The sequence below is a fragment of the Chionomys nivalis genome, chromosome 22 (assembly GCF_950005125.1).
Source record: "Chionomys nivalis chromosome 22, mChiNiv1.1, whole genome shotgun sequence".
Taxonomy (NCBI): Eukaryota; Metazoa; Chordata; class Mammalia; order Rodentia; family Cricetidae; genus Chionomys; species Chionomys nivalis.
This window is the reverse complement of record NC_080107.1, coordinates 52,461,878-52,474,078: the sequence shown is the minus strand read 5'-3', so window position 1 is coordinate 52,474,078 and position 12,201 is coordinate 52,461,878. Positions and strand designations below refer to the sequence as shown.

Genomic DNA, 12,201 nt, shown 5'->3' with positions numbered 1-12,201 from the left:
TTGGAGCACATAAAAGTAAGGTAAGAACTTAATTCATTTATTTGAATTTATTATTTATTAGAATAAAATATATTAACAGGTCTTGGCTACCTGATTTTGTTAAGACTAATGCTTGCTAAATGTTTAAATATAGCTCTAATCCATATATGAATCTTAGAAATCTTTGAAAGTTCCAATAAGCTGATCAATCAAACAGGATTTTTCAGGGGCTAGAGAGATAATGGTCCAGCAGCAGGGAACACTGGCTGCTCTTGCAGAGGAGTTTAGTTCCCAGCACACACTGGGCAGTTCACACCCTTCTGCAATTCCAGTTTCAGAGGATCTAACATCCTCTTCTGGCCCCAGAGAGCACTGTGTACCACTGCAATGGCTGCAGTCTGGTTCAAGGCGGAAACACCGGGAGCAAGGTGTAGGACCTCTTATAGGGGTTGGTTTGTTTTTCAGATCAGCCCTCAGAGTCTGTAAGTAAGAACTTATTCAAAGGATATGTCAGAACAAAGATTTAACCCAAATACCCAGAGCTCTAAAGTAAAATTTAAAGAAAAAATAAAAAGCTGTAACCTATGTTAAAAATTGTACATGGTCAAACAACTTAACTATCTGTAAAGAGTTAGGACTGTTGCCAACCACAGTCAAATTACCTTGGGCTCTTCTTAATTCCTTTGAAAGCCATTCATAGCCCACTCCTACGTCTGACTTAGGCTGACTATCAAACCTTGAAAAAAATTTATTCTTTACTAAGAATGTCTTCAAATAATGCCTGAAACTTGTTATAGGGTTTTCCTAACCTTGCTACGACCCACCTATAATACACCTGCTCTAAAACAAAAAACAAACAAAAAAAATCAAACCTCATGTTATTTCTATTTTTGCATGTACTGTCTGTGTGTGCCTCGTGCCTATGGAGGTCAGAAAGGGGACTAGAGCCTGAGTTACAGATGGCTATGAGTCACCATATGGGTCCTGGGAATTGAACCTGGGTCCCCTGCACTTAAAAGTTCTGCAACATAAGAGTTTAGGCAAGGTAGTATACATCTCTAATCCCAGCACTCTGAAGGCTGAGGCAAGAAAGTCAAATGCTCAAAACCAGAGTTGGGTGTAGTGATGGTACATGACTTGAATCCCAGCACTCAGGAGGCAGAGGCAAGCAGAGCACTGTAAGTTTAAGCCCAGTCTGGTCTACATAGTGAGTTCTAAGACAGTCAGAGTTACACAGAGTTCCTGTTTCAAAACCAAAACAAGTTCAAGACTACCCTGGAACACCTAGCCTGATATAAAAAAATAAAGGAAAGAAAGAGAAACCAGTTAAAGGAAGAAGTTAAATACATTCAAAGTTTAGTTCAGAATTACTTTGTCTCAGCATTACTGACTTTCTAAAAATGATTTAAAGCTATTGGGACTGGTTATATATATAGCCAAGCTGGCCTTGACTCTTCAATCCTCCTCCCTCAATCCCCGAAGCCTGGGATTACGGGCATGTAGACGCTGCTGACATTTGAGCCGTGTAACTGAGGCACTGTCACGGCACTGCAGAGCGTGGAGCAGCATCCTCCCACCCACTAGATACCCAGAGCTCTAACGACCAAATGCTTCCAGATTCTGCCAAATGTTCATTAAGAAACAGAACTCTCTTTCAATTGATATGTTAGCTATGGACAAGAAATAGACTCCTAAGACCCATTCCCTTCAACTACACCACACCCCTATATATTTTCCTCAAGTGCTAACAGTGTATCAGACTATGAACCCACCAATGGATTAACCTATTGAGGAAGTCAGAGTCTTCATGATCCAATCACCTCCTCTAAGTCCCTCACCTCTCACCCTGCTGCACTGGGAACCAAGCCTTCAATACATGAGCCTTGGGGAACGTTTCTGATCAAATCATGAGCAGACGAGGCGAGAATCACTTAGGTTCATCTCTGTCATCCCAACAGTCACACTATTACAAAATTAACCTTCCTGACCTTCAGGGCATACATGTCTGGAATCTACTCTCACCACCAGTAAGCAGAGTTAAACTACAAATTCATTGTATATAAACAAAGTTACCACACTGGCTCATATTTCAGAATGTTTTTCCCACTAACTTTAGGGTTTTCCCCTGCATGGCCAAATATCACTATGTCTATACCTTACGAACCCAGAATTAGAAAACGTTCCAATAGTATTACAAGTTACTTCTTAAACAAATTATATATACCAGAGGTTAGAGAGATGGCTCAGCAGGTAAGAGCACTTACTGCTCTTCCAGAAGATCTCAGTTCTCAGTTCACACTGCCTGTTCCGGAGGATCCAATGCCCTCTTCTAGCCTACATGGGTGTTAACCTGCATTTGAACACATGTATGCAAGCATACACAAAAACAAAACCAAAATAAATCTTAAAAAAAAGGAAGAGGCTCAGGACATTCTAAGCAGTTAAAGTAACAGAAGCATCTTTTGGGCCAGTGAAATGGCTGTCTGGCTGTCAAGCCTGATGACTAGAGTTTGATCGAGACACATGTGGTGGAAGCAAAGAACCAACCATCGCAGGTTTTCCGACCCCCAAATACAAACACACATATACAGGTGAATAACCGTTAATTTTAAAATAATATCATTTTATGATCTGTCTATCTATCTATCTATCTATCTATCTATCTATCTATCTATCTATCTATCTATCTATCGTGCTGGGGATCCATCCATTGTGTTGGGGGCTTTACCCAGGACTTTGCACAACTGACTAGATTTCAGCAATGTGAATGTTATCTATATAAATTGAACTCTGTTCTAAGTAGGATCTGAATGACTTCTCCATCTCAAAACCAAAACATTACTAAGAGATAGGCTGAACTCTTAATAATTTCCCAAACCGGAGAGATCAACTTTTCTAATCTGAATCTCCTTTCAGTCTACTCCATCCTCTAGGGGCACACAGTAATATCACACGACTTTCACTCAAGTCCCAGCCGACAGGACCCCCTTTGACTAGCCATCCATTTATCAGTACACTAGTTTACTGAGCCATCTGTCTCTCAGTACAAAGTAAAATGAATTTTGGACATAGTACTACGTAGAAAAATGAACTAAGATAAGTAAACAAAAGTTTACAATCAGTAACAGCATTCTAAGGAATAATCTTTAAAACTTCATTATGGGGGAGGTGGGGACACAGTTCAGGTGGGAGAATGCATGCTGGGGTGGTCTGAATAGGTATGGCCCCATAGACTCATGTGTCTGAATGCTTGGCACACAGGGAGAAGCATTATTAGAAGGTGTGACCTTGTTGGAGTAGGCATGGTCTTGTTGGAGAAGTGTGTCACTGTGGAGACAGGCTTTGAGGTCTCATATGCTTAAGCTATGCCTTGTGGTACACAGTCTTTCTGCTGCCTGTAGATTAAAACTCTCAGCTCTTTCTCCAGCACCATGTCTGCCTGCACACTGCCATGTTTCCTGTCATGATGGAGGTGGGTCTTGTATTTATGTGTTGCTTTCATTGGTTAATTAATAAAGAAAACTGCTTGGCCTGAAAATTAGGTAGGTGGAGTAAACAGAACAGAATGCTGGGAGAAAGAAGCCGAGTGAAGGAGTCGCCATGATTTTCCCACTCCAGACAGATGCAGGTTAAGATCTTTCCTGGTAAGCCAGCTCGTGGTGCTACACAGAATATTAGAAATGGGTTAGATCAATATGTAAGAGCTAGCCAATAAGAGGCTGGAACTAACGGGCCAGGCAGTGATTAAAAGAATACAGTTTCCGTGTAATCATTTCGGGTATACAGCTGGCCGTGCGGGCGGCCGGGTGCCGGGGACGCAGCCCGCCGCTCCTATCACAACACTGTCATGATGACAATGGACTAAACTTCTAAAACTGTGAGCAGCCCCATTAAATGTTTTCCTTCCTAAGAGCTGCCATGGTCATGGCGTCTCTGCACAGCAATTGAAACCCTAAGCCTAGCATGCATGAAGTCCTAGGTTCAAGCCACCACAATATATCAACCAGGATGGTTGTATGTGTGTGTAATTCCAGAATTTGGAAGGTAACAGCAAGAGAATAGTATCAGAATTTCATAGTCACCCTCAACTACATAATGAGTTTGAGACCAGCCTTGAATACATAAGACTCTTGCTGAAAAAACTTCATGGTGAGCTGTGAGGGTAGCTCAGACATACACTGCTGACCTGTGCTGCATGCACAAGGCTTAATCCCTAAAGCTATATTTCTACAAAAAAAAAAAAAAAAAAGGAAACACTGGTATTTATTGACTTTTCCCCCTACAATGAATAGTCAATGTCCTAGTCTACAAACTAGTTAGACAAATTCATCCATCTTAGGTCTTATGGTCAAAAAAAAAAAAAAGGTTTGAGCTTGAGCAATTTATAATTTATGTTTAATGTTAGACACCATCGATCTGGAGGATTAATTTTACTCATTTCTTCATTTTACTCCATAAAATACAGAGCCAAACCGGAGCTACAGTAGGTTTAATTTTCTTCTTTTCTTCTCAAAATCTTTACCTTAATTCCTCTCAACCATGCCTCTTAAAAAGAACTAGGCTAGAGCTGTAGAGATGACTCAGTGGAAGAACATTATCGCTTTTGTAGAGGACTCAGGTTCCATTTCAAGAACCCACATGGTGGTTTTATAACCATCTGTAACTCCAGTGCAAGGAGATCCAACACCCTCTTCTGACCTCCTCTGGTACCAGGTTCACACGTGTACACATACATGCATACATACAGGCAAACACCTATACATATAAAAATAAACATTAATTTTTAAAAGGTGAGAACTGCCCTGTCGTATCCAGAAAAGTTTCTTGTAGTCACCTATTACTTCCTACTTCCTCTTTTGCCACTGACCTCAGACCCTGGGTGGAGGGCAGCCGCCCACAGAATTCACAGCAGCTAGGACAGCATGTTCAAGACCTGTCAGACACAATTTCAGCCTGGAAAAGGCACAGAGACACAAAGTCCTTTCCTGCCTAAAGAGCTACTGGCAGTTGATAGCTACAGTGAGAGGTGCAGCTGCTGATGGGTAGACCATCCTTTAGTGAAGGCCACTTATCTAATGGTACATGGCAGTATAAACTGCACTTGGGGTGAAAACAGACAGGCATGTATATACAAAGTTGGGTGGTCTGGGAAGAGTAGGAAGAGGGACTGAATATGATCAAAATACATTATTCAAAATTCTGAAAGAATTAATAAAAAATGAGAAAAGGTGGACTGGCGAGATGACTCAGTGGTTAAGGTCCCAGGTTCAACTCACAGCACCCACATGGCAGTTTACAGTTGTCCAAACTCCACCAGATCCAAAGCCCTTTTCTGGCCTCCACAGGCACTGGTTTTCATGAGTTCTTTTTTTACTTGGAATTTACTGTGTCCAGAAATTTCTGTGCCGAGCACTATACCAGGGATTTTGTAACTAATTTCTGAGTTTGCTTCAGGCTCAGAAAGGATCCCCCTTCCACCCCTCCTGGTACTGAGGATGCCAAGAAAGACACCAGACGTGGGAGCACACAGAACTCTGCAGCACCGGACACAGGGGATGGACTGGAAAGATTTACAGAGCGAACACTCTTTTACATCATCTCAGTCACACAGTTTATGAGCTGACATGCATGTGACAAGAGGTGGATTCACATTCAGTCAAAAGCATCACAAATAAGTATGTGTGCAGGCTTATTCTGGAGCTAATGCGAGGAGCACAGGGAATGAAAAGAGGATGGAGAAAGCCCCCACCGAGGCTGTGGTGCATGCACTAAGTTTTAAAGAAAAGAACAAAGTGAAAGTATCCAGAAAAAAAGAATAATCATGTACAAAAATTAAAGAGGAGAGAAGAAAAGTTCTGGAAACGGCAAACAGAAGATACGTTCCACAATTCACTCATCTCAGCTTACCAGAGTTTAGGCTCATCAGAGAGAATCTCTATGGCTACAGCACTAACAGTGGCTGGCAAGGCAGGTAGAAGTGAGACAGAGACAGCCCTCAGCTGCTACCCTTAGGCTAAAAACTGAATTATGTTCAACAGCAAAGAGGAAACACACGAGTTTCCTACACATGAGAAACACATCATGAACCTGCATAGCATGTGAATAAATTAAAGATTAGAAGCCAGGAAACTGGTCAGGAGACTGTAGAAGAGTCTGACAGTGGGGTGATAAGAAACAAACCAGGGCTATCATAAAGAATAAATAAAACAAATTTGCAGTACTTTCTAGTTACCACCATTAGAAAGTTAAAAATAAAAGTGTGTGTGTGCACGTATGTATGTACATACATATAAATGTGGTGGGCTTCCTACTATTGATGGTAAGATGGGGGAGGGAGAAGCCACACGTCAAACCACAGGAAGTCTGGTTTATGGCTTGGTCTACAAAGAAGCACTAGGCTAAGCAGTAACTACAGGACTGCCTGCTATGAAGTAATTTTAGTAATAATAAAAATTACACAATTTGGTCCAGCACGATAACTCGGTGGCTAAATCATTTGCCATAATGCCTGACAACCTGAGCTAAATCTCTGGGACCCACAAGATGAAAGAAATGACTCTTGTAAGCTGTTCCCTGGCCTCCATATTTGTGAATATACACACACACACACACACTAAATAAATGCAAAAATTTAAATTTACTTACTCTAATACATCTTATTATTCTACCACACAATCATTAAAATTTAAGAGAAACTTCACATTCATATTTTTTGGGTTAATTTAAATCTAATTTTATACTTGTCTCATTTGAACACTAAAATTTTAATTGGTAGGTTTGGTAAATATTTAGATTTCATAAAATTTACAGAGAAAAGAATAGATTTACATACCCAAGATTTCTTATGACACACTTTAACATTTTCCAGTGAATGATGAACTTGTAAATTTAAAATACAGGGCCAGCAAGATGCTCAGCAGGTAAAGATCCCTGCAGCCAAGTAGATGACCTGAGTTTCTTCCCAGGGACCCACATAGTGTACAAGGAGAACTGACTGTTATAAATTATTCTTTGACCTCCACATGCAGTGTCCACACTCATATATATATATATATATATATATATATATATATATATATATATATACAAAGTGAATAAATAAGTGTAAAAAAATTAGATTACATTAAAATTTTACAGCACTTGTTGTGTGGTGGTGGCAAATGCTTTTAGTCCCAGCACTTTGGGGGCAGAGGCAGGCGGCTCTCTGAACTGAAACCCAGCCTGGTGAACAGGATGAGTTATAGAACAGCCAGGGGCTACAGAAAAACCGTTGTCTGGAAAAACAAACAACAAAACTTAAGGGGAAAAAAATCAAAGTACTGGGGTAAAGACAGGCTGATGGATCTAGGGACTCGCTGGCTAGCCAGCTTAGCCAAATGGTGAGCCCCAGGTCTCAGTGAGAGCCTGCCTCCAGACAAACAGGGTGTATGACTCCTGAGGAACCACAAGAGCAGAGCTTTGGGCTTCACTGGGACACACACACATGCGCATTTACAGGAACATACACACATGCACCTGCACACACAGACACATACCCACCTACAAAAAATCCAGTTGCTCAGGTATGCTAGCCAGCTTGTGGGTGGTCAGTAGCTCTATGTAACTATGACAGAGGACATTTAGGCCTAAAAAGTAACAAAGGTATTGGCTACTGCCCACTCCCAACCATTGGCATTTATATCTACTTAATGTAGAGGATATCTGCATAACAGACAACTTAAAAAGTATTAATTATGAAAATGGTGCCACTGGCCATATCCTCATTACTGTATAGCTTACACTCTCAATTCCAATACCAAGATAGGTAAAAAAGGAAATCTTCAAATAATTAAATAAAGTTGTGCCGTACCACCTAACACATGAAGCACACTAAATCATGGTTGTGGAATGGACACTCTTTTCCACGGCCCAAGGAACAATTCAGTTGTCTGTGGCCTATGTAAGTCTTATACTATTTTCCTATTAACTACTTAAGTTTGTTAGACTTTAATTTTAAAAAGGCAGGAAAAAATACTTTCAACTGTGTATTTATTAGGAGTGTTACAGTGGAATGGTTAAGAGCATAAGCTCGCAGTCAGACAGCCTGGATTCAAATCCTGGTTCTGTCATTTATTAGATGTGTGATCTTGGCAAAGTATTTGGCCACTCTATGGTTCAGTTCCCTGTTCTGCAATACTGTGCCTCAAGGAAATAATACACAGAGAACACTTGGTATATAGTAGCTGTTCAGCAAACATTTCTGTTAGAGAGATGCCAGAAAAGTTGAAATTATGACTAACGAAGCTAGGCTTCTTAATTTTCCATGTTCCCTGCATCATATACCTCGGGGGGGAGGGGCTTGAAGTTCTCAAAAGGAGTATCTTCCATGCAGTTACATTCAATTAAAAAAAAAAAAAACTAAATAAGAAACTTCATCTACTGACCGGGTAATTATGCAGCATAGCGGCAGCCAAGCAAACAGAAAAACACGAAGCTAGAGAGGAAGGCATTGGCCTTACCTGCTTTTCCGTTTTCGAGGTAGTTTCTCCACTGTGCCAGTCAGTCTACAGACCAAACAAATGAAATCCGTAACTATAGAGAGCACACCCTCGGCCTCCCCTTGCCTGTGGGGCACTCCATGTACCACCCTACGGGGCCGGAGGCTGACCACAGGTTGGCCGGGTCTACCTCTGACCTGACAAACCCCTCAAGTCGGGCTTCCCTTCCTTCCCTCGACCAAGCGATCCCCGGACTCACTGGCCCCCGAATGCCCCGTGCCTCAACGCTCGGCTCCCCCAAACCACCCGGCCCGTCGGCCTCATTGTCTGCCCGGAGCCGCAGGCCCCCCAGATCCCCTCGGCCGCAGCCCCGCCCCTCAGCCCCGATCCCCCGCATTCCTCGGCCCCCGGTGGGGCGCGCGTCCTCCGCTCCTGTCCTGCACATCCTCGTTCCCCGCCCCGACGAGCTGCTGGCTCTCCGCGCCCCCAGATGCTGCATGCCTGCACCCCCGCCCCTCAGGGCTCGGCCGCTCCCTCGGCCCCAAGCCTCCGCCTGGCACCGCAGCCCGCCCCACCTGGGGGCCAGGCGACTCCGCGGCTGCTGGGACTGCCGGGCTCCTCTGACCATCCGGCTCCTGCTCCGCCGCGGGAGCTGCTCCGGCGGCCGCAAGGCTCGCTCGGGATGCTGAGGCAGCGGAGGCTGGAGTAGGCGGAGAGACGGGAGGAGGGTCTCGCGCCTCGGCCGGGCTAGCCGCGGGGCCTGCCCCCTCCGCGCCTCTCCTCGGCTCCTATTGGCTGAAACTGCAGCGTGCCTGAAAGTCCGGCCGCCGATTGGGAGCTCGAGCCTTCACGTCCCGCGTGGCCCACCCTGAGGTTTGGTTGAGACTGCAGGTAGCGGCAGAGGTGCCTTAAATACTGCTAGCAGAGCGGGAGGAGCCCTGCGCGCCACCGTGCGCCAGAAAGGGGGAATTGCGTCTCCGGCGCCAGACACCTGCTTCCAGGTTCTTTGGTTCTGCATCCTGCATCCTAGACATCTGCTAATTCCCCCGCCTCCGCACAGCCCCAGAACCAAATCAAGCACTGTGCTTTCTCCAAATATATTCAGAAGTTCGAGGGCAAAGCAGCTCTTCTTCACAGCGTCGTTCTGTATCACCTCGAATGCAGTCCCTGCCAGCATCTTGCAGAAATGATATCGTCTCAGTGCTACCCTTCGAAGAGGTCACGACACCAAATTGTAAAGATCCAGCAATATAAATATGTTTTAACAGCAGGAAAGATCGTAAGCTTTGTTGGAAGCTAGTAAGAAAGCACGAGAATTTCTTTAATTAGCACGAAAAAAGAAAAGACATTGCAAAAAGAACCAATTGCAGTAACTACAAATAATGTATTCCATTTTGAAAAGCATAAAACGTACTGCTTCTTGTGTAAGCTAGCCATTTTGTGCCATTGCAGATGATCCGAAAATCTACATCAGTTAATCAGTTTTAGTATAAATTTCACTGCATTTTGACTCAAGTATACAAAACAACCACCACGTAAGTACAATAAATATTAGTAACCTGCCGGGCGGTGGTGGCGCACACCTTTAATCCCAGCACTTGGGAGGCAGAGGCAGGCGGATCTCTGTGAGTTCGAGACCAGCCTGGTCTACAAGAGCTAGTTCCAGGACAGGCTCCAAAACCACAGAGAAACCCTGTCTCGAAAAAACAAAAAAAAAAAATAATAAATAAATAATATATATAAATAAAATATATATTATATATTATATATATATATATTAGTAACCTATTCTACTCTAACAAAGCTATTTCGAAAATACAGCAGACTTATATGTATTGCATCTGAAGAATATAATTTTGGGCGTGGGTGGGTTTTGAGACAAGTTTCTTTGTATAGTCCTGACTGTTCTGGAACTCACTTTGTACTCCAGGCTGGCCTCAAACTCAAAGAGATCTGCCTGCCTCTGCCTCCCTGGTGCTGGGATTAAAGGGGTGAACTATCATGCCCAGTGAAAAATTTAATTCTTAAGATGAGTAATACTCTGTATAACTTTATTCCTATACAGAGTTGTCAAGAAGATCCTAAGTTCATTTCTTCCTGCTAGATTCGGGAGGAGGCATAAAATTTTCTCTTGAGTCTCTTTCATTTTAGAACACATTTTGTTTAAACACACCAAGAATGCAGTGGCAGAGATATGGCTCAGCAGAGTAAAAGGTGCTTGCTGTTCAAGCCTGACATTGTGTGTTCAGTCCTGGAACGCACAGAGCAACAGACTCTAAAGTCTCGGACCTCCATGTGCACATCTCTCTCTCTCTCTCTCTCTCTCTCTCTCTCTCTCTCTCTCTCTCTCTCTCTCACACACACACACACACAAACAAATAAAATGCACGAGGACAAATATTACACAAATCTCCACAAATGGATAGTATCCCAAATAGTGAGATACGAATTTTTCCACAGAACCAAATGTATTTGATGCAATGGGTTCTTCTTTATTTCTTTCTTTCTTTTTTTCTTTTTTGTTTTTTTTCGAGACAGGGTTTCTCTGTGGTTTTGGAGCCTGTCCTGGAACTAGCTCTTGTAGACCAGGCTGGTCTCGAACTCACAGAGATCCGCCTGCCTCTGCCTCCCGAGTGCTGGGATTAAAGGCTTGCGCCACCACCGCCCGGCTCTTCATTTCTAAATGGTTTATCTTGTATCCATCCTTGATGCTAAGATGGCTTTCCTCTTATAAAATATGGGATGCAGTAAGGTATAGTGGTATTTTATTTTTTGCAATGCTGAAGAGCTCTTATTACATTTAAGAGAGGGAGGCAGAGGGAAGGAGGAAGAGAGGAAGAGGGTGATTCATGTGGGGACATGTAGGGGAGAAGTCAACTTGTGGGAGTCAGTAGTTTTCTTTCATCTTGTGGGTCCTGGAGACCACACTCTGCTCATTAGGCTTGTGGCAAACACCTACCTTGCTGTCCTACTGCTGACCCCCAAAATGTTCTCCTTCATAATTGCATTATAGGAATTTTAAAGTTGTATTTATCTGTACTGGTGTTTTGCCTCCATGTATGTTTGTACATAACACGCATGTCTGGTGCTAATGTAGGCTCTCTGAGATGGAAGTTGCAGATTGTGATTTGCCATGTGACTGCTGGAAATTGAACCCTACGCTTCTCTGGAGAGCAATTTGTCCTCTTAACTACTAAACCATCTCTCCAGCCCTGTTATGGGATTTTTAAAAATGGCTTTGACTAGAGAAAATATTACCAAATGTCTGTTGTTTCCCCTAAATGATGTAATTCTAGAGCCATAGAGTCACCAATTATTTCAATTTTCATTTTCTACTTAATTATTAACTCAGCAAAAAGAAACCAAGGAGTTTTGGGTGAAGGGATCCTGCTGTAATCTTGAAATATCACGCATGACATTCTTATTAAAATCCTCTTCCTACTACCCAATTTTTCCACGACTGGCCTCTCTGAAGCATAGACAATCTGTCAACAGAACCGAAGCTAGTTGTTGGGTCTTCCTAAATGTAATTAATCTTTATGTTGTGTTCAAGTTCTATCATCTCGATTTCTGGGCTCATGCATATTCCCAGCCCATCACTTTTGTCTGCCCACACCAAGACACTTCCTCCAAATCCCTTGACTAAAGTCTACACTGTGGGACTGGACTGGTGGCTGTGGTTAAGAGCGCTTGTTTGCAGAGGGCCTGGGCTAAGCCCTCGCCCAACGAGCCATGCCTAACCCGT

General features: G+C 43.1%; 1 protein-coding gene across 1 annotated transcript in view; it reads right to left on the bottom strand.

Annotated features, from left to right (window-relative positions):
* Window positions 1-9,165, bottom strand: part of Scai (suppressor of cancer cell invasion) — a 155,128-nt gene extending 145,963 nt beyond the window's left edge. The window contains exons 1-2 of the mRNA XM_057754695.1: window positions 9,032-9,165; window positions 8,478-8,522 (exon numbers count right to left, since the gene is read on the bottom strand). Coding sequence (XP_057610678.1) covers window positions 8,478-8,522; window positions 9,032-9,084 — 98 coding nt within the window. The 5' untranslated portion in view covers window positions 9,085-9,165. The remainder of the gene's footprint in view (window positions 1-8,477; window positions 8,523-9,031) is intronic.
* Between the last annotated feature and the right edge of the window lie 3,036 nt (window positions 9,166-12,201).